This window comes from Trachinotus anak, unplaced genomic scaffold (genome assembly GCF_046630095.1).
Source record: "Trachinotus anak isolate AG129_WGS33_773 ecotype Australia unplaced genomic scaffold, CSIRO_AGI_Tana_v1 ptg000014l, whole genome shotgun sequence".
Classification (NCBI taxonomy): domain Eukaryota; kingdom Metazoa; phylum Chordata; class Actinopteri; order Carangiformes; family Carangidae; genus Trachinotus; species Trachinotus anak.
The window spans coordinates 18,173,719-18,197,500 of NW_027273865.1; the positions used below are offsets into that span (position 1 = coordinate 18,173,719).

At 39.2% G+C, this 23,782-nt stretch overlaps 2 protein-coding genes across 7 annotated transcripts in view; one reads left to right on the forward strand and one right to left on the reverse strand.

The window, feature by feature from the left end:
* Positions 1-23,782, reverse strand: part of gria4a (glutamate receptor, ionotropic, AMPA 4a) — a 251,711-nt gene that overhangs the window by 161,824 nt on the left and 66,105 nt on the right. The window lies entirely within an intron of this gene.
* The window catches only part of pdgfd (platelet derived growth factor d), a 48,840-nt gene continuing 39,691 nt past the window's right edge, over positions 14,634-23,782 (forward strand). For 2 of the 6 annotated variants that reach the window (XM_071496144.1, XM_071496142.1), the window contains exon 1: positions 14,635-15,289. In XM_071496144.1, coding sequence (XP_071352245.1) covers positions 15,172-15,289 — 118 coding nt within the window. In that variant the 5' untranslated portion in view covers positions 14,635-15,171. Of the gene's footprint in view, positions 15,290-23,782 lie in introns of all 6 variants that reach the window. The other 4 variants (XM_071496140.1, XM_071496141.1, XM_071496139.1 and 1 more) reach the window with 4 other exon arrangements.

The window sequence follows — 23,782 nt, forward strand, 5'->3', positions numbered from 1 at the left end:
AATCCTTGGTTCATCATGATGAACATATCTGTGCTTGCATAAATTATTCAGATGGTAGTGTATGTATAAAAGATACAGATATATTTACACCCAAATCCAACACTTAAAAACATAGAAAAGAAAACAAAATGATACGCACCACCACAGCACACACATACACACAATACCACTAAACTACAACAATAACAACATCAACAACGCAACACCAGCAGGGAAGTAAAGGAAGTTTAAATATTAATTACATAGTGAGTTCCCCTGAGCCACTGTTTGACAAACTAAGTGTGTGTGTGTGTGTGTATGAATATTTCAAAACAATACAATCACATTCCTAATGCACTGATTTACTTCAGTTGGGTGCCAGCATATGTTCACATACATGTTAAAACACGACAAACACAAAACCATGAAATGGCATTTCTGAAGAAATAGCATTGCCCTTAAGAGTTTGTGCATGTGCATAGGCGGCTGTGTGTGTGTGTATGTGCGCGTGTGGAGGGGCTCTTGTGTGCATTTACACCATTAGCAGGGTAGAGAGTGGCCTTTCTAATCTACTTTCTCCTAATTAAAAGCCTGTGACTAAATGGACCAGCACAGAAGCTGTCTGTCGGGGAAATTAAAAAACGAGAGATGATTAGAGGACAGAGGAAAGAGGGAGATGGCAGAGCACAGAGGGATGGAGGGATGGAGGATGAAAGGCATTGAGGATGGAGTGTAACAATGGGAAGGGAAGGAGAGGATGAGAGAGAGTGGAGAGGTAGATAGGATGAGGCATAAGGGGACAAAAGGTGAGGAAACACAGGTGGACAGATGGTGGAAGAAGGAATAGAGTTCAGCGGCAGAGATGAAAAGATGATGTTAAAAATGTTGTAGGACAAGCAAAATCTACATCGAAGAAAAGTTGGAAGAGTCAGAAAGACACAGACATAATGGGACAAAAGCTATAACAAGTCTAAGAGTCTACTGTCATTCAAGCAGCTCTGTGAGGCTGTACTTTCTATTTGAACATCAGCATATAATGTTTTCCAAAAGAGTTTGGCGTATGAGCGATCATTGGATCCTGATGATGGCACGAGATATAAAGTCAGTGGAGCTCCGTTCACTGGTGACTGAGGCCCCGTTCGGACCTGGCATTAACATGCATCTTGTCATGGGTGGGGGAGGGGGTCTGTGAGATCAACTGTCAGTTAAATGTTGAAGAATAAAAAGCTTTCTATCTTCAGTTTCTGTACAGCTTCACACCCAAAACAGTTACAAGGCTGTTAATTAGATGACGGATGTTCTTGAATTCTGATTGGATCAAATAATGTGTGCATAAGGCTTCTGGAGTAGTTGCAGAGAACTTTTGCCCAGCAGCACATAAATATAAATTCTGGAGGTTGACATCTTATGTCCCATACTAAGCTTTACAACCACAAAAAAAGCAGGCATAGAGAGGATGAGAAGAAAGGAGAAGGAAAGAAAAAGAAATGGGTGAGGGGAGAGAGTGTGAGAGATGAAAAGACAGAAGAGATAAAGACAAAAACTGTGTATGCAAGGCAAGACAAGAGCGTTTGATCATCCCCGCTGAATCAGCAGTGTACTTTAGCTGAATGTAGATATACTCCATGCTCAAACTCTTGAGTTTGCAGTTCATTTATATGTATCACTCCCTCCTCTCTCTCTCTCTCTCTCACTCAGACATAACTTGTCTTTCTCCACCCCTCAGTCTGTGTAGAAGTCTGGCAGTCTCTTTCTCTCTCCAGCACCAACAAATAACCATCTTCTCCTCTTTGCCGCCACACAATGAAAACCACCCAGATATGATTACTTATTCACTTCAGATGGAAAATTTGCCAAAAAAAAAAAATTCTTTAACCCTGAGGCCTTGAATGTAAGAATATGAAAATATACTGTAAAATGTAATCACACTAAGTGAATGTAAGTGGGTGCTTTCATTCAGAGTGCCTGAAGGTGCAGTGAGTGAAACAGCAGTAAGAGCCTGACACCAGCGTTTGGACTGGCAAGCCATATACATCTCTTTTAGTTGAGTCTGACTGCTGGCAAGAACTTCTTTACTTCTGTGTAAATAAACCATCTTTATTTACACAATGTATTTACTAAGTACCAATCATATTGCACTACAATCAATAATCAGCAGGTAAATAGTTGAAATAGGAATGCGTTGGAGAGTAGGACACAAAACAATATGCATCTTTCCTGGTCTTCAGCGACATTCTGGAGACAAAAGTCATTCATATCACTCTCAATGTTTGGGATAAGACAATATTCCTCTCACACTTCACTTCTTTTTGTGTCTTATACTTTTATGTATACAAAATATGGCTGCATCTTGAAGAAAAAATAGGAATGAACCTGAGCTGCCCCTGAGGCAATTTAACTTGCATAAAATTTTAACTGAGCAAATAAAATCGAAGTAATCTGTCATAAAAATACAGTAAAAGTAGTAATGAAACACATCAACTTTTCCCAAGCATTAGCTCCTGCACTCAATAAAACTTTTGCCTGAATGTTTGGCTTACTTTCCTCGGCAGAAATTTAAGACACCCTTTTCTCTATGGCATTGTGTAATTCATTCTTCAGGCACAACATTTTTGGTGAGTGACACAGTGGCTCAAGAGTTGGCAATGCTGCCAGACAGAGACACAAAGCTATGTTGGAGTTTCTCATTCTCCAGGTGCCCCTGTTTTCTCATTCTAGAAATACGTACAGAATGTCAAGTGAAAAGAAGAGTCTAAATTGTACACTGGTAAAGTATAATAATAAAAAATACATTATGATAAACTTTATTTTTCTATAGCACAAATCATGTATTCAAATTGAATTATAAAAAAGGATTTTGTTTCCATTAAAATAAAAATAAAGCAGTAAGTGTCAGTATTTGATTTGTCTTTGTTTGTTTTGTGATGTTCTAGTTTGTCCAAGACATTTTCCTGCCTTTTACAGTCTCACACAGCCTTAGCAGGCAAAAAACAATAATCACTGAACATCCATCGGTAAATGTGTTGGTGGTCTATTTTCTCACTGTGTTGTCTTTTTGAAGCCAAAAGATGAAGTACAATCGTATCCAAAAACCTCATTTACAATGACCTAATGTATCCCTGCAATAATGGTACATATGGGCAAAATATAGCTCAAAACATTCAAGGCATATGGAATACAGTATGTCACCTATTCATTATCAACTTATTATCAATGTATTATCACAGTGTACTGTGTGGTTGCATCATGCAGGTATCATCAGTTTTAAGGGTGATGACAAGCACACCAGAGGACTGGGGGCTGTGGGTGTACACACTGGATGAAACTGTTATAATCCAGACAATTTCACACTCTGAGAGCAGCTAGACAATCAAACTCAACATTTTCAATAGTCAGCATTCACCTGCGTTTTAAAACTTGCTCACCTCGAGGTTGTTGATGTGAGCTACCCCTTCACTGTGCATAACTATGAGTGCTGCTATGAGGTCCTCTATCATTTTGGGTTGGCTGTGACCTGAATGTGAGAGAAGAAAGCCATTGAGAAGAGGATCATCAGTTTGATCCCTTGAATTGGCAAAAAACTAGCACAGACAAAAACAAGGCACTTAAGCCCCCAAATGCTTCTGTGCAGCAGCTCAGTGGTCAACAGTCGCTCCCCTGCTGTGAATATACAAAATGTACGTTTAGGAATGTGAAGTAGGGCACTGTTGGAGGGCTTTCCCTAGATGAATAAAGTTTGAAGAAATGTTAAACTAAATGCAAAATAGGTCACTGACCTGTTTCCACTGAGCCCCAAAAGAGGGAGAATAAGGATTTAAGAAATATTTTACAGAATAATTAGAGTGCATTAAGGTGGTCACTATCTCTGTGCTGTTTTTAGTTCAGCTGAACCTGACAAGATGAGCGTGTGCATTTAATTATACATATGTTGTGTTTCATTGTTTCTGCTTTTATTTATTATATTTAAAATCATATTATATTTATTTATTTATTATTTTTCCAGTCTGATTATTTCTTCATGCTTTGGATAGATGATCTTTAATGCCAATAATGCACAATGAACTGAATAAGCTATGGATGGCTGGTTAGTCAATCAAAGTTTTTATGTCACTGTGGCCAATAATGTGGCCACATAAACAACACATTCAGCTGCTCCCACCGAACTGATGTTGCAGAAATATTGCAGTCAACAGAGACTGCATTGCTTACTGAAAAACTGATTTATAAGCTGCAGAGAAAATATCACTGCTGTCAGTGGAAGGTGATTAACATCTTGTGTACACTCTCTCTCTGCCATAAATTTGGTTCTCCACACAATAAAACAAATGCAAGTCAATGCATATCTCACACCAACATTTTTTTGAGGCTTTCTCTTCAATTCATTTTTTTTTCTTGGTTGCTCTGAAGCTTCATGACTTATCTGTTGTGTCTGCTCCGTGCACATAAATGTATAAATGGGGCTCAGCACTTGTACTGTATTATGTCAGTGCTTATTCTTGGCTTAAGAGGTGGACTGAAATGAAAAACAGAGCTCCTTCTTAAAGCAGATGATGGCAGTGCTGTATATTCCCTGCTGTGAAAGTGTTCTAAACTGTTTAAGAATAAATTAAAGACACAAAATCTTGTTTTGTCAGCTAGAGGCAAGCTTCCATCAAGAGAAAAGCTACATGGTTAGACTGGATTGAGAGGATGCCCTTCAGGTTTTTGCAAGTTTACACATCAGGAAACCACACTTCACATAATCCTGACTCCCCAGATGCTTTTACAATAAACAAAACTGTACACAGCTTTATAGGGAATCAGAAAGCTAGATAAAAGAGAGAGAAGTAGAAAATGAGTCCTTATCTGAATGCATATTCTTGTCTGAGCCAGCTCAGTGTATGTACATGTGTGTGTGTGTGTGTGTGTGTGTGTGTGTGTGTGTGTGTGTGTGTGTCTGTGTGTGTGTGTGTGTTTGTCTGTCACGTAACATGCTAAATATCTCTGCAGACCACCACCAGAGAAGCACAGGGATTAATGGGCCATATGAGGCTACTTGACATTTCTGATGCCTATTTCTTCTGCAGGGAATGAGAAACACAATGCCGGATACCCGTGCGCGCGCACACACACACACACACACACACACACACACACACACACGCACACACACACACAGGCAAACACACAACAGGCAAACACCACAGGAATCCTCAAAAACACACTTACATAAAATGCTGCAGGAGTCTAAATACAAAATATCTTAGAGATTTGAAAACTCAAGATATTTCAGCAAACTCAATACTTGCTCGACTGTGAACATACCCCTCAACACATGCACAGACACACACCAAAACACACAAAAACACGGGACTATACAGAGACAAAGCATTTGTAAATAAAGCTTGCTGATGGATTTAACGGTAGAGTAATTATTCAAACCTCTCAGCCACTTTAACACACAGACAACCCCATTTATTAATATACTGCAGACATAGGCTAGACTATCAGTTGCAATGTCAATATCAACACCTTCTATTTAACTAAATTATGCACAGTGAACACTTTATTAATCATGATGATATGCTGGCCAAGTTAAAACAGACATGTTAAACTTGTAATGGAACAAAACCTAAAGGGTCATACATAAACATTAACTCCATGGCATGCAAAACGGCCAGTCATTTATTTCTTCCATGACTCTCTAATATAACAAAATTAAACCTTGAGCTCCTTTAAACCAAAAAAAAAAAAAAATACATATAATTTCAATAATGTGTCCTGTGCCTGAGGTAGTTCGAACATCAGAACATCTATCAAAAGGAGGAGGAGGAGCCACTTCATCGACACTGTATCCTTGACAAGTGGGGCTACTTATTAGTAAAGATTGCATGGCTTTTTCATCATTTTTGCTACAACTTTGGGTTTTCAAAGTGCTAAAAGAACATTTTCTACGCCGTAGCCTCTGGTGCCTCATGAATCAGCACAAATGGCTACGTTCTACTCCATTATTGGAAAATAGGCTACGCAATAAAACTCAATATGAAAAGAAAAGGCTGTTTTCCACAGGTCGGTATTTGCTTTTAACAAATGTTATAAGCCATCGTACTGCTATAAAAACATCTTTTGTGTGACGTCCATCATGTCTGCTGTAATAGCAATAATTTCAGATATTGTTATAAACATTCCTATTCCTTACAATTGTTGATTTTATATTTTTCTTTATCAACAGAACTACTTTCCAAACACTACAGGCTGCTATCTGTAGACAGTTTTTCACTGAAGCATCCAGCTGTTGTACTTGGCTTCCAACTCTGAATTCACTGTTATCCACTCCTTAATTATTCATTTTGTCACCAAAATTTCATCCCCTGGTTTATATAATTTCATATATTTTTCTGCGTCCTTGTGTTTAAAAAGAAAGATTCCGCCCAGTTAAAGCCGAAAAACCAGCATCCCCCTCTCCTCCCCACTGAAGCTACTCATTAATCAGGATGCTTTTAATTAACCCAGTTACCTGCACCTGTGAGTGCTGCCTGCCACTCGTGCTTCTGACGCCAACATCCAGCCCCCACCTTCTCCACCACCACCTGATCCCCACAGATTATGAGTAATGATGACTGTGCTGTTGGAGTGTGTTGCTGAACAATAAACGGGCATCATGCTCAAATACAGCATGCAACAGATTTATTTACTTGTTTTTTTAACATTTTGACCAAACTACATTTCATTGACTGTATTTGACATACAGCTGACATTTGCTGTTTTGGTGCATTTATGTGCATTAAGTGTTACTGAAACACGAGAGTCAGCGGCTCCTCAAAAATGTCTTTAATTCAATTTATTTATGTAATGAAATATGCTACCAAATGCTTTGATTGACATCCATTCACTACTTAGTGCCATGACTTTGCCTTTAAATATAGGTGTTAATCTGAGTATAATGTTCTTGGTTCATGGTTAATCACTTTTATTTTTTCCAAAGGGTTGACAGTGACTGTTCCAAAGTGAAGCCACAAAAGTTTATGGTAAAATATAATTACGATGAATTTTATTAACCACAAATTAAAGTATAACTGCATCAAGACCATCCACATTAAAGTAGACTTTCAGATTTTTAGTTGAATGTTTTTTTTTTTTCCAGAGCTTCTAGTCACATATGACAGAAAGACATCTTGAAGAATGATGAGACCACCATGTTTTTATGCAGACAAATCATGAAAGAAAGTGACAATTAACAAGTTGTCTAATTAAAGTAGGGCAGATTTAGGTTTATAAAACAAACAGAGGTCTCAGACAGCATTCAAAGTTAGTATTTTTTAATGCAACAAAAAATTGTATTTAGATCCTGCTGGTGTGTGTGATCCTACTGCGTCTGTGTTTTATTCTGGTATTTAACACTCAGGCACTAAATAGAGTGTTTTATGTTCTTGTAATGACCGTAAAGGATTTAATTTTACATTTTACGACTCTGTTGTGTGCTTGATAATAAGGAGCTAAGGAAATTAAGTCTTATCGGCTCTGCTGGGCAGCGTTGTGTATGCCTAGTATTTTGTTTGTTCATGTACAGTGTGTGTGTGTGTGTGGGAGTGGGGGGTTGGGGGGTGAGCACAGCAAGATGCTGTCATGTAGGCTGAATGTACATCTATTTTATTCAAATATGACATCTGTGCACATGTTCCTGTAAATGCTTGTATGTGTGTGTGTGTGTGTGTGTGTGTGTGTGTGGGGGGTGTGTGTGTGTGTGTCTGTCCTCATACATCAAGTGGGTATTTTTAGTACACATACTCATTAACGTCCACAAGGCCTGTTATGTGCTTACATGCACTCCTGTTGTCTAGTTTCATGTTGCAGAGCCTGTGTTTGTTTGAGTCTCTATGTAAATATGACATGTATGTATTTTAATAGACGTTGTGTGTTTGGAAGAAGTTGACAAGAGAACTGTGTCAGTGGAGTGCAGAGAATCAGAGGACAGATAAGCTTGTCATAATAATCCTCCCTTTGCCTTGTGTATCAGGCCGGCTTAATACACCTACCTTCTCATAATCTGCCACAAACACACAAGTATAGATAACACACACATATGCGGAAAACCACACACAGTACTCACATTCACAAAAACCAACACACACATACACACAGCAAAAAAAAAAAAAACAAGCATTTACACGAATATGAGTGGTACATTTAATAGCAAGTTAAGTCTGGCACAATAAAACAACATCATTTCAGTGTCATTATGGCACCTGATGAGGATCCAAATAGATAAATAAATAAATGAGCAAGTACCACTAACAATTAAAAAATTACAAAAATGATTTGAGTTTTTTGTAACAGGTTCAGGACACTATGAATTTTGTCAACCTCAATACCTGAGAACATTGTTTGCAGTTTTCATCTGCTTGGGAGGAAGTGCACAAACCAACACATCTTTTGCTTGTGCTCAGAAGCACAATATTTAACCACGGTTTAGCTAAATACTTTGCTAAATGAAAATATCACTGATTAGAACATACTGAGGATGGATGGTTTATTACATTACTATTTTATTACATTACATTACTTTTTTCCACTTTGAAAATATTGTCACCACTAGACTGAGTCCATGGTAACTGAGAGAGCTGCAATCTCCATGAAGGTCAACTGCATCAGTTTTGGGTGGACTAGAGATGCCCCACAAATAAAATCTGAAAACATTTCAAGAGTCGACTGAAAACTTCAATATTCTATCTCACATTTGCTGGTCACCTATGATGGTCACTTCCCTCTGAGTGTGTGATGCCACAACTCAGCCTGGAGTTACAGAATCTCTCATTACTGAAAACTGGGAGTGGAAGACACACAACCACACACACACACACACACACACACACACACACACACACACACACACACACACACACACACAACCACACACATTCACTCACCTAAACATACACACCTACATGTTCTACAGACATGCACTCACCTCTCTCCCTCCTACACACAATGCACCTTACAAGAACTGCATGCCTCATCGCTCATATTGTGAAACACACACACATTCAAGTGTAGGCACACACTTGCATGTTCATACACACAGATGTTGAGCTCATTAAGAGATTCCCAGAGGGTAGCCAAGAAAGGCAGACTACTGTGGGAACCTGGAGGAATCTGCCACTCTGACCTGAACAGACACATTGAAGACCGACAGGAAACAAAACAATAGAAAAAGCTCATATGTTGCTTTATCTTATTACCTAAAATTACCTACTGCATAACAAAATAAATAAGGGACTAACACTGATCTGTCAAAATTAGTCCCACATTTAGTCTAGTATGGCTTTTCTAACTCCAAAAATTGATTCACGATAACTGGCCATCTACAAAGGCAAAAGTATCTAAAGTAACATGACAGCACACACAAAATCAGAAAAGCATTTGGATAATTTTGCGGTGAAAAAAAGACAAATATCAGGAAAATTAACTCAATATCTCGAATGGGAGCAGAAATTGAGAGTTGAAAGAAATACTTCACACCAAAGTGTAGGATTTTAGAATCAAAGAGTAACCCCCTGCAGGCTTGTAAGTGGCTGTTCAAACACAGTGAATTTCTCCCTTCAAAGAGAATAGCTGCTGTGGTCAGCTTGATTTTGTGTCACTTAGAAAGTGCTGCGACAATAACAAGTATTCAATGCAAAAAACAACCAAAGAAACACTTTAACACACATATGCAGCATAGTCCACTTTGACTGTCCATCTGTACACACAATATGTTCCAAATACAATATGGATACATAAACTGTGCCAGATTCACATGCATAAGTTGAATTTCAATGCATTAAAACAGGTAATAATGGTTTCCATATGCACAGAATGCCACAGCTACAAAGCTACAGTTCCACCTCAACTCATGTTAACACTTCACTGATCGCTTTTTGGACTTGTGTATGTGAAAGAATAAAGGTTACTACAGTGATTGTGTCATGGCTCTCAGGTTGGTCAGTGCACACATGCCAGCAAACACATCCACACTAAAACCCTGGTCACGTCTCCTCCAAACCAAAGCTAATCCCCCCACATCTGACATTAAGCCAGAGGATGGATGGATGAAGTGTAAGCAGAGGATGAGACAAGGAGGACAAAAGAAGAAATAAGCAGAGAGAAGAAAAGGAGAAGAAAAAAAGAGCGATGCTCTTTGACCTGTTCACCTTTGACTTGTGATGTCTAGGCTATTAAATCTGATGCTCAGTGTCTGCAGTGATGTTGGCATTTTGAGTCTAACTGTCTCTACATTTTATAAGCAAGATAAAACTTTTAATTTGTCCATTTTGTATCTAGAGTTGCATTTAAAGATACTTTCAATTACCAGCTTTCAAATAGGTATAAAGGCAATTTTCTTCACCTACGCTGGATGTGTGACTCATTTCTCACCAAAAATAAAACCAAGGCTTCAGAATTTGTCCAAGCTTACCTGTGCACATACTGTAGCCCACGCAGGCATGCATGAATAAAAGTGTCTAAGGACAGGCAATAGAGAGCAAAATGCACAGAAACATACTGAACAAACAAACACACACTCACACACACTTTTTCCTGGGTTTGTTATGCTGTTGGTGATAACATTGGGACATTGGGACATTCTGAGAAAGAGAGAGAGAAATTATTAACTGTGTGGCCTAAAATGTATCAAATGACAAGTGACTGACTGACTCCACCATCTGTTTCTCTAAATCAAGACCTTAATCCCTCTTTCTTCCCTTTTCTGTTTGTCTTTCTCCAAAGAGACTAGTTCGCCCTCATTTTGATTCCAGTATCTGAATTTCATTCCCAAACGTGACTGTAACTCTCTATCCTTCTCTCCCTCCTGTCTTCCTCCTTCCTTTTCCTTTGAATTTTCATTCCATCTTCCTCCTTTTTCACCGTCCTCTCCATATCTTCTCTCTCATTTTGCCAATGTTTTCATATTATGATGGCTAAGATGCTGGCCCCATAAACACCATCCAAAGAAGTCTGTTATTCACATAATAAGTATGACTTTTATCACACTGCACACATGCACAGATGTGTGTCCATGCACACACACACACACACACACACTCATGGAAATGTCCACACCAATTCTGGGAAACCAGCCTGGTTGGACTAAAACCAGAAACTCTATTATAACAACGAGTGTGTGAGTGTGTGTATGAAAGAGAGAGAAGTGGATAGCACCGATGTCTCTTTACAGTGAGGGTACATGATTTGGTATGACTTTGTGTATAAAAAACCTAATGGATTATCAGGGATGCTGAGTATCTTCATGCATTCTTTCATACAAGAATAATACATTACATGGTCAGTTCACCCAAACTACAGAACAAACAATTCTCTCACTTATGTATAGTGGTATCTATAAAGTTTTTTGTTTTTTTAAATTTTATTTTATTTTTTATTTAAATGTTTTACACTCCAAAAGAAATTTCACACACCATAATTTTAATGGTGTCACCTCCATTCTATTAGGGTTGTGTCAGAAATCTCAGAGTTCGATATCTCAAAACCTGTCTGGGTAGATACTACAGAGCAGAAAGCAAGAAAACCCTGAAGTCTCATTGACTTTTAGGGTTTGCCCATTGGTAACTTCTATAATGAAATCACTCAGAGCTTCGCTCTCTGCAGGAGGATCAGGAATTTTCACACGTGATTAATAAAGACTGGATATAAATAGTGATGGTGGAAGGCCAGAATGAGAAATAGTCTATATTCCTTTTAAAGTTTTGCACAATTTGTGGTATTTCTAAAAGATTTTCCCCCAAAAAAAAAGTATTTTTCACACAGTTCATCATTTTAAAATTCAAATAGAATAAAATATGCAACTGTATCTCAGCCAGAGGTGTTGTTGTGACTTTGAAAGAGAAAATAGAGAAACTGTAACTGATGAATGTCTATGGGTGGGAAAATCAAATCATATTGCTTTATCATTGTAGTCCATCACAAATCAACATCCCCCAAACTCCTGTCTGAGGGGCATGCTACCATTAGATTAGATGTTATGTGTATTGATCTGCCGATGTGTGCCAGTGTCATCCTCTTAAACCAACAGTGACATCTGTGCACATTTTCTTGACCACTAGAGTCACAACCAGGTAAATAACTCACATTTTTCCTGTTGTACTCATTAGGTAATAAAGCTCACTTTGTATGAAATCATGTTCAGAATATTTAAACTTGAAACTTATTTTAATTTTACATTGCCCTTGCACCAGACACAGAACTGTTCAGAGCTTTGCTCAAGGGCACTTCTGCAATTACGACAGGTCTATCATGATGTGAATTACACCAGCACCTTTTAATTTAGTGGCTGACATATCCACCTCAAGGCAAACCTGCCACCCCCATATACTCAGACACACGTTAGATATTAAGGTTGCTCTACAGTACGTCTATACACGGTGAAGTTGGTTGAGTGAAGAAAAGACAAATGCCAGATTATTCAGACACATGCTGTGGACACACACACACACACACACACACACACACACACAACTACACACACAAAGAGAGGAGTGGAAAATATAGCAAGGGAAAGATTATAAGTATATCTGCAAGCATTGCACTGTAATCCATTGAACTACTGTATAATAAAGCACTAACCCTGTATTCGAGCAGTAAAACCAAATATCCTCACTGTGGACTATTATTTACAGAATCTTCTGTTATCACATGGATGGTCTCAGATCTGTCTGTGTTTTTACCATTAATATGATTTTTTTTTTTCTTCACGTGTGAAATTATTGTCCACACTGTGATCCAGATATTGTTAAATTTCCCTTTTATTACAGTCTTGGAAGGCTACAGTTTCAGTATTGGTGAAAAGGAAACACAAATGTATCTGTGTGTCAGTGTGCATGTGTGAAAGCATGCATGGTGTATGATACATTTCTGCCTGCTAGTGATCTTTGAGAGCTCTTCTGAATTCATTCCCCGGGTGCATATGCCTTTGAAGATCAGCAGGGTAGTCTAAAAGCTTATAATTTTAATTAATTCCCCCCCTCTATTAATAACCTATATCATTCCCTAAGTGGTTATAAGTTTTTAAGGTGCAGCATTAGTCATTAGCCAATTGCTGGGTAATGGGAAGGCTTTGTGCTTAGTCAGCAGAAACCTCAAGTTGGCAAGTTCATTCCTTAAAGTCTGAATAGCTGAATTAGATGTGATGGTATATATGAGCATGGGTGGCAAGGAGTGAAGGTGAAGGGGGGATGCTGAGAATAAGTGTATGATGAGTGAGTAGGCGTGGGTGTGTGCAAAATGTAATATCTCGATCCAGCCCAGCCCAAATATCACAATACAGGATATTATTGGGTGGGGGGGGGGGGGTTATAATGTAATTATATTGTTGTATTTCATGTTTCCGTAGATTTATTTTTAAATAATATATAATTATACTGCTGTATTTCATGTTTCAGTTGATTTTTTTATAATATATAATCATATTATTGTATTTTATGTTTCAGTTGATTTTTTAATTATATATAATTACATTATTGTATTTTATGTTTCAGTTGATTTTTAAAAAAATAATATGTAATTATATTATTGTATTTTATGTTCCAGGTATAATTGATACTGCAACCAAACAGCAGTTCAAAGTCTTATTTGTCACATGCCAATAACATGTACAGGAAGCAAAGCGTGAAATGAAAAATACTGCATATGGTGCAAAACATTATTATATTCAATGTTATTGAATATCGGCCCAAGCATGTGAGTGAGTAAGTAAGTGAGTGAGTGAGTGAGTGAGTGAGTGAGTGAGTAAAAACTGAAAAAAGAAAAACTGAAAAGAGATGAATAAATCTAGCTGGTGAGTGTTCCCTGAAGAAAATTAGTTTGGTCAGAAATACTTTCATAAACTCTGAAATAAACTTGAAGGCGCTAGTTTTGCTGCAGGTACAGCATGTAACACCCTGACATTTTGCAATGGTGGATAAATCACTCTGGAATTTACTTACTAAAATTATTTCAAACATAATTCCTGTCTGAAATGGTCTGCCTTTGGCTTACACAAAGCTGCCTATTGAATGATTCCTGGCAAACCATGTCCTGGATTTACCTATTCCTCAACAAGTGCCATCATGTAATCTGTGTTGTGTTAGATGAGTTTTGACAGCCTATTTCAAAGAGTGAGAGATCTGAAAAAGATAATATAACAGAGTGATGGAACAGGCAGCAGGATGGTGCCATTTGCAGCAATTCTGTGGCTGCCTACAACACCCGAAAAACCCTTATCCTCCTCCCCTAACAATGCATTTTGCTCATGCATCCGAATCCAAGTGGACCCATGTCAGCTGTTTCCTGAAGTCCCTGTATTATGCCTACCAATCAACAGCTAAGAGACTTCCACTCTCTTGAGTAAGATCCTGGCATGTTTCCTGTTCTGTTCCTGGCTGTGGTGACCCACTCCTCTGAGGGTTTCCTACAAAAATGTTCCCTCTTTTCCCCTTTCACTTTCAAGATGAAAGTGTGCCAACTAACATGACAGACAGACAGACAGGCAGACACAGATAGATCTATGTAATGATTTAATCTTCTTTAAAAGAATATTTTAAAGTGTATTCCCCCAACCCACACCCTCTCACCTCCCGCCCCTGTCGCTCAGTTATACACCCATAATTCACATACACACACACACACGCACGCACACACACACACCGTGAGCGTACACATCTCACTTGGCAAAGTTGGACTGGCTGACTCTCATAGCGCAGACGCCTCAGACAGAAATGAGTGAACTATGCGGAATATCTCTCGGTGACTGAACTGAATTTTTTGCCTTCACAGCGATAAGAAGTTTGGCGCCTATAATCTCAAGTTTGACCGTGATCGGTGCTATATTACCCTCCACCTGCACTGCGCTGTTTCGGAGTTTTGCTCTCGCCGTCTCTGTGGCTTAACTTCCAGAGGAAGACAAACAGTTGGGATACTTGGGCACTTTGGCACAGGACGGGACACCGTGTGCGCCAGGCGGCAGGCATAGGAGTCACCAAGTGGCTCTCATTCGCTGGTAGGCGAGAGATTATCAAAGTGTGGAGTCGTTAAATTGCAAATTAGGTTAGACACAAACTTTTTTTTTTTTTTTTTTTTTTTTTACGGTTGCGGGGTATATGAAGCCACTGGAAGGTGAAGTGGACAATTACTAAGTTTTTTTTTGTTTTTTTTTTCCAAAGCGTGTTAGAGTTTACTGTCATCATGAATGGACCGGTGGTTTTCCAGATGTGGATGGTTGTACTGTTGGGGACAATGACCGGGGTCGGGAGGGCTCAGGTCTCCACAGCCAAAGTGATGAGAGGCAACATCAGGAGAGACGGTGAGCTGGCTTTGTTACTTCATGCTGTGAATGCTGTGCTTGTTGTTTTAGTGTATCTTTACCGCTGTCTTTGTAACTCACTGAAACTGCAGTGACCACGTTGTGGGAAAGTCTACTTAATTATAATAATAATAATTATTATTATTATTTTTCTAAAGTGAAGTTATAACTGCAGCTTATGTGTGTAACTTGAGTTCTTGTAGCTGTTGGCCTATCTGATATAAAATTTAGATAAAAATGAAATATAATAAATGCATTACTTCATCTATATTTGTCCTCACTACTTTCTCTCTCAGCTACAAAACTGATTTAAGAGGATCAATTATGTATTGCTATTTAATTTAAATAATATGAAATACGTTTCTTACAATGACTGATGTCTTGTGGTAGCCTAAGGTGTTACTTAAAATAGACGCCCACTGTTTGTGTGACATGGCTTGCTGTCTGAATGACCTGTTGATGCACCGGCAGTAACAGACAACTGGACGCTAGTAGCCAGTTAAGAGTAGGACTGCATCATTGCTTCTCTCCTTCTACTGAATCTGAAGTCTTCTGGCTCCCTTAGCCTCTCGCTATCTAACTTCCTGCAGGTGCGCCATGCTTTCTTTTCCCTTGGCCCTGAGGCTGAAGTCACAGTGCTACAGTACCTCTGATTACACACACAGGCGCGCACACACACAGCTGCAGGGTTGCTTTTGGCAGAGAGACATGAAAATACCACTGTATTAGGTTCTAACCTGGACGAGTGCCCCTGAGGCCTGTTTCGTCTCACACTCCTGTGTGTGTGTTTATAACAAAAGAATAACATGGAAGGATAGGTCAGGATTTTAAGTAGCCCACATTTCGGTGACCTTTGCTCCCATCAAACATCTCCGAAACTTTCTTATATTTATTTTTTGACACTCCGTTCAGCTGTTCATGAGAATTCATTTTACAAGAGATTTGAACCAAATCTGCCATGCATGGTGCTGAGCATGGAGTCTTAACAGTGAGCGTAGCATCCACAGATCTCTGACTGATGGACTGCAACCTGTCAAAATCAAAACAGTTGCTGAGTCTTGTCCAATCACATGTGAATATAAGTGACGTAGTTGTCAGTCAGTCACAGCTGTGCTGTAGTAGTGTTGTGAGACAGACAGGAGAGAAAAGCAGCAAGTGATGACAAAGACATGGCTTGTTAGAAAATAAAAGTTGATACTGTTAAAAAGCGACAGCTGCGTGAACTCTATTTGGTCAAGGTTCAAGATACCAGTGGGATTAAAATTCCCTTTTCTCTCACTGAGTGAAAGAAGACAAAGTAGATCAGAAGAAGGCGGCGTTAAAGCTCCAATATACTTTTACCCCAGTGTAAAAATGAAAGTTTTTATTACTCGCACTGACAGTTTTTACCAGGTTTGCATCTTGGTTCTGCAGAAACAGCTCCTCAGTAGCTGTAATTATTTGTATTTATGGATATGTTACAAAGAAAGAGCCAGCTGAAAACTAAAATCTGGTGTATTTCTTATTCAGTATTAGTTCATCTTAGTGTTTTCAGGAAGTTATTTGTGATTTTGTTTTAGCCTGTTTCCCTCCTACAGGTAAACACTTCGCTCTGGCAGCATTGCACAATCTGGGAACATTTACAATGCAACAATTTAACAATTTATTTTCTCATTAACGTCAAGGTTCAAGGTTTTTTAATTAATCTGGCAAAACTTAAATCAAAAGAAACAAATAACTCACTGTTTCACATATCCCTGAGCTGTCTACACTTGCCATCTATCAAACTAATCTATAATTTGGGAACTCCCTGTAATGATTTTGAAAACTGTTCTTCTCCAAGTTTCTGCCTTTAGAGACAGGCCTGAAAACATGCTTCATCTTGGTAGTGACTCGAAGCTTTAGGCTTTGTAGATGAGGTTTATTTAACTGCTGAACTGAGTATATCAATCACTGGTTGACCAACAGTGTTAAATCACAAGAGTTCAAGAGAAGATTTTTGAATGCTGTCACTCAGCGGGAAAAGGGAGAGCCAGTCACTGAAGATCCTACTGGCACGGTTATCAAGCCACCTGATAATTATGTCCTGATGATAACAAATCCCGCTGATTTGATCAAAGTGAATTCTTTTCATCTTTTGACGATCTTTAGCTGCACAAAGACTGACTGTGATCTGCTGTGATAGCTGCCACTGAGGCAGACCGGTCGTTAGATGGTGCACAGCTCTTTAATCCACTGCACACAGACCTACAGTCATACACTGTGCCAGATATTATCTTTAGGTGTGTGTGTTTGTGTGTGTCCCTTTGTTTATGTATTTACAGTCAGCTTATGTGGAGTACCAGAGCTTAGTTCTATTATTTGATTGACTGTTGCTGATTAGATGTGTTTCTATTCAGGAGTGAACCATAGGCTGATCGGGCCTCTGCAGCTTTCACTCGTCCACTTGCCATTTTGAAAGTGCTTGTGTGTACGCACCATTGTGTGTGTGTGTGTGTGTGTGTGTGTGTGTGTGTGTGTGTGTGTGTGTGTGTGTGAGAATGTTCTGACAGAATATCTTAGCTCACTTTGAGGAATTCCCCCCAAGGTTTTCTCTCCTGTGTTTGTTCAGCATTTTGCTCGTTCTTTTCGCATGCCACTGAAGTGTGTCTGTGTGTGTGTTAAAGAGGGTGGGGCGTTGTGTGTGGGTGTCTAGGGGGGTTGACACAGGGAGACATAGTGTATTTGTGGAAAAGGAAACACAAAAATACACATGTAAACACACAGAACAAAGTAAACACTATTTGGCCTTTCTGCCCTGAACAACTCATCATCTCTGCTGAAGAGGCCAGATGACCCAGATAGAATAAAACCTCTTACTTGTGTGTGTGTGTGTGTGTGTGTGTGTGTGTGTGTGTGTGTGTGTGTGTGTGTATATGTGTATGTGTGCAAGCAGCGCGACGAACGATGTACATATTAATGCAGGCCGACAGAAACAAGCATACAGAAGTCAAACTCTGGCAAGACACACCATCACACATGTTCAACTATGTCCATCTGGCTTGTAAATACAGTATCATCTTCTGTATAAAAGTTCTCAGTTGTTATGTCTAAAGTGAGTCACTGTTTCTGAGTGACACTTTGATGTCACTGTTAATGACGAATCCCCAGATATTTAGTTGAACCTGTGATCACATGACTAGTGGTGCTTATGGTTGCCTGGATACAACGTCTTTCACTTCAAGTCAAAGGCCCAACTCATAAATCTCTGCATTCTGTTTCTGCTCGGATTTTATTTTGAAAGTCCAGACTGGAAGTTGTGATTGTTTGCTCACCCCTGCTCTTTGGCCACAATGCAAAAATCTAAAGAGTAAATGCTGACATCAACCGTACTTGAAAAGCAACAACATTGGGTTCAGACTTCTGCATGTGTATTAGCATTTTCTGTTTATTCTTTAAGGCACACCTGCGCAACCACAAAGGCAAACTGATACGTCCAGGCACAGCGATTCACAGTCACTGTTGTTGAAACAAACAAACATACACAGACTGAAGCCGAGCGAAGGTGTTACACAAAAGTTGCACTTTGTGCGTCCCAGGGAATGTGTGAAATACTCTGCAGATTTAAGTGCATTGTTATCTTTTTCAACCCTGTTGACTTTAAGATTGACTAAAGTTATGCAACGATACGATTACTTACACACGCACTTTATATCCGGGTGAAAGAACACCCGGACACAGTAACATGTAGACACACTTGCGTCACAAACAATTTAATCTAAAGAATGAAAAAAAATTGAGATGTTGCTTGTAAAGAATGGCCACACTTGCAGTCACTGAGATGGTAAATCTTTTGAAGAAACGGACTACAAGAGCCTTCATACACATAGTGTTTGTGTCATGCAAGTGCTATTTAGTCATAGTGCAACTTGCTACTCTGCTAAGAAGAGAATATGGCTTCTATTCCTGGCAGTGACAGAACCACAGTATGTTTTATAAAGGCTACTGGCATATCTTTCTGATTCCTCCTCTTCTTTCTTCCAGTAGTCCCTCTCTTATCTGTTGCCTTCCTCTCTCAGTGCTCTTATCAGTCTACGCCTTGCTACATATCACTCCATCTCTCCAGATCCTCCTCTTCCAATCTCTCCCATTCTCATTTCTGTCTTTATCTTCCCATCTTCCTCAATCTGTTTCAGCTCTTTTTAATCAAAAGCTATTTCACCCTGTTGGCTCTGTGGGCAAATATAATATGGCAAACAGTGTCACAGACACGCATGCCAGCACACTTGCACAAAACGAATGTACCTGCACAAGGACAATACATTTAGTCAACCTTTCTGAACTAGAGGTCGATTTTTTAAAGGCCAACATAATAACAATAGTTTGGAGCAGGAAAAAGCCGATGGATGATTAATTGGCCAATATAACCCCAAAGGTTAAGCCCACATTTTTTTAAACCTATTGCCAGAGTAAAGTGTTGAAGGTTTTCTCATTGAGTGGAGAAAAGCTTTCTGAAAAAATGATCTGTGATGTAGTCTACATTGAAAAACATCATTTAAAGTCCTCCCTCTCCTGGTGTCATAAAGTATGAGTCTTGTTTCATGGGGTCTTTAACAGTTGTTTCAATCATTAGGAGTTAATCACATGCACACAGTTATTTTGAGTGGCCTTCAAATGATCAGACATGGCCATTGGCCCATAGTTGTGCTATAGGCTTGCACTTGCTAGCAAAACAGAGACAGCATGTATTTCAGTGTAATGCACAACAACACCACACTATAACCAACAACTTTATAATGGTCATAATTTATAAATACAACTGTCCTCTATAAAGTTAATTTTACTTTTAAATAGTTTATAAAACGCCATATCAGCACAGATTAAGTGTCCAAAGCCAATTAACTGGTCGATCTCTATTGTGAACCAACAGACATTTAATCAAATCAAATCAAGTTTTATTTATATAACGCCAAATCACAACAAAAGTTATTTCAAGGCACTTTCCAATTGGAGGAGGTCAAGACCTTCTCTATAAAGTGTAGGAGAGAAAGAGACCCAACAACTTTACAATTTCAACTTAAAAGATCTACATTCAAACTATATAAAGGGCAGATATAGATACACAGAAATAAATAATAAGGATCATGTTAGACAGTAACACACATATACACAGGTACAGATCTTCAACACAAGTGGGTGAGCTTACAGAAGCATCTGCGCTCTCACAGTCTGGAGTTGGGTGTTGGTGATATCAGTATGAGTGTGATGTCATGGGGTCCTTGACTGTGTCTGAGAAACTCAGGGTGGCCTTGCCTCTGATACCACATACGCAAACACACACATGTATACACACAAAGAATATAGTTAGTCACTAATTAAGTTTCTCACATAGACACTTATCACAACATGCGTGAGCATTTAAACTTAAGATGTGCAGCAAATGTGCAGCAAGCATCTTATTTTCAGAGTAGAGAAGTGTATTTGACTAAATAAATCAAATAAGGATAAGTCCATTTAATAGTTGTTCTGGAGCTTAAATGGAAAAATAATCTAAATATAAACAATTTTCTACAATTAAAGTGTCCTTAACATGTTCTCTCTCTGTGAGGTGGAGGAAAGACAGATTTACTCTTGGCACGAGTGGATGGCCATGAACCTGGTCACTCCATCTTGCCATATCACATCAAACCCAGATCAGTTATGACAGGATGCAAGTGATAGCAGGGAGGAGTGTCACTGAGGTTATTGGAATTCATGAGTCACACTCAGGACACCCAACATGGAACCACTCCCCTCTGATGCACCCAGGCGCACATACATATACACACACACACACACAAAAACACAATTACAGGATCTCCCTTTCTAGGGAATCCCCCAATAAACACTTGTCATTCCACATGAACACACACACTCTGCATGAGCCAAAGCGACCCCACCCCTAAATGTTTGGCAGACAGTCTTTTCCTCCTTTGCACAGAGAAAAAAAAAAGGGTGGTGACCACTTGGACAGTCTGACAGGAGAGGAGTGTGTGTTGTGTGTGCAACATGAGAGTCACACAATGAGTGTGATGGTGCCTTGGAAATTGAGTGGAGCTAGGTGTAGGTTCATGTATGTGGTGCTGCTGATTGTAGGAGGAGAGGTTTAAAGTTTAGGAAGGAGCTTAGAAGAGTTAGAGGGCACACAGAAGGAGGAGAGGGAAAAGGTGTGGAGAGGGAGATATGCCAAGTTAAAAGACCGGTCCCGCCACTTTTCTGCCCCGTCAGCTTCAAAAGAGAGATAGCAAGACCAACAACAAGCCAAATGGACAGGGTATAAAAGACTAGGTGGAAGAAAGCAGAACTAATAGAGGAGTGGAGGGGGGAAAAGATAAGATATATCTGGAGGGGGAGAGCAGGAACAGAGTACAGTGCCATCAGCAGATTATCTGATGTGATCAAAACTAAGGCAAAAAGAAAAGGGCAAAAAAAGCATAATCATGACCCTGTCAACACTCAGTAGCTTGGCCATAGATGAAGCCTACAGACAAACTCAGACTGGGACGGGCCAGGTTTTTTTATGCACACTCAGTGAAGTGGAAATGTAATTAAGCTTCTTCACCTCTTGCCCCAGATGTGATTGTTTAAAAAAACAATGAATTCCTCAAGTTTATCCAGATATACAGAATCAATTCATTATTTAATTAGGGAAAATGACTATGTGAATTCAGTTAACAGCAACTACAATTTATTATCTCTCATTATATTTAGGCTAATTTTAGGAGTTGTGGGCTTTCTAAAAAGTAAAGAATTGACAACGTAGACTGTAAATACAATGATGATTCTACTAATTTAAAAACATATTTATTTTCTAACCTGACCAGTATAACAAAATGCAATATTGTAGTATCAAAATCCAGAACAACTTACAAAAACTTAATGAAAATTAGTGGACAATAATAATGACTTAAAGCAAAACTATAGAACTAATTAATTCCTTTAAAGATCAGATCACCCATAAGCAATAAAACATACCCTTGCTAAGTTCAGCATACTCAATGGTTTGCATGGTTACATGGTGTGGTATGACCAGTAGCTTACTGGCTAATATTAGCCAGTGTTAGCAAACTTAAAGCAACAGTTTAACATGGCCTCACGGGGCCTGGCTCTGACTTAAGAAAGAAAAGACACAGCACCTTTCAAAGTCGTACACAGGTTTTAAAGTAATCCAGGACACAGTCCAGGACATTAGATGAAGAACTGACAGCTGACAGAGCCAAATACATTCAACGATGTCAGTCAACTGGACTGGAAACTTTCATAAGAGATGCCATTTCTTAAAGCTCAGACAAGGATATACTCAAAATGTTGATTTATTGCTTTAACACATATATCGCTGTGTAAAATACTGAGTCAGTTTTCTTTCTTTGTGATAACTGCACATTTGCTTACATTATATAAATGCTTATATAAATTGCTTTAACTGGCCACTCTTTGACTTCCTTCTTAATGCAAACTTGTGAGTGGTGCAGAATCGTTTATCTCCACAGATGTGTGTTGTCTTCCTTTGGCTATACTGACTCAATTTACAAGCCAATAAAGCACTTCTGAAACAGAGCCCAGTTGGGGACACAGTAGAGGAGAATTAGAGAGCAAGGCTGAAAGAAAGAGAAAGGGAGACAGATGTTTAGTCCTTGTAATGTGTAGTCAGTCTTGTGGCTGAGCCATCTGACTGGCACAGTGGATGCAGATAACAGAGGAGCAGGAAAATGAGATGGAGAGAAAGGAGGTGGAGGGTGCCTGGAAAGAGAGACAGGATGTGAGAGATACAAGGAGCAATGAAGAAAGTGATGAGGCCAGTGGATGAAGGAGGAGGGAAGATGAAAGGAGGAACATGAAAAAACAAAGATGGTAAAGAAAAAAATGAGAGTTTTTGGGCAGCATGGCTGAGAGCTAGGAAGAAAGAGGAAGAAGGGAATTAACCGAAAGGACTGTAAAAAGTGTGAGAATAAACAAGTAGAAGGTTATAATTGAAGGGAAGATGAGAAGTTGAGTGGGGTAAAGCAGAGAAGAAGAACTGAAGCACGAGATGTTGTAACCTGCCAATACATGAGCTTCACAAAAACAGCTGACCGGCAGGTGGAAGAAAAAGCCAGGGAAAGAGAGAGTAGAGAGGGATAAAATGACAAAAACTGGAATAGAGACTGATGGATATGAAAGGGGACAGAGCAGAGGTGTGAAAACAGTAATAGAGAGGGGAGAGGAGTGTGCTGAATAAACAGTGAAAGTGAAAAAAACAAGAGATTAAGGGATAGGAAGAGCAAGAGAAGAAGAACAAAGTTTGGAGTGCGGGAGGACGTTCGTGAACACGGCACCCACGAAAGTGACAGAAACGGTGATAAAAAAGAGTGAAGGATAAAAAGGAGAAGAAAATAGAGTGTGTAAAAGAGAGGGTGCAGTTTTAAAAGATGGAGATTAGCTGGGCAGTGAGCTTCTCCAACAGTGAAGGATGGTGTTTGTGTGAGTGTGTGTTTGGGGATGGGTGGTGGTGTAAAC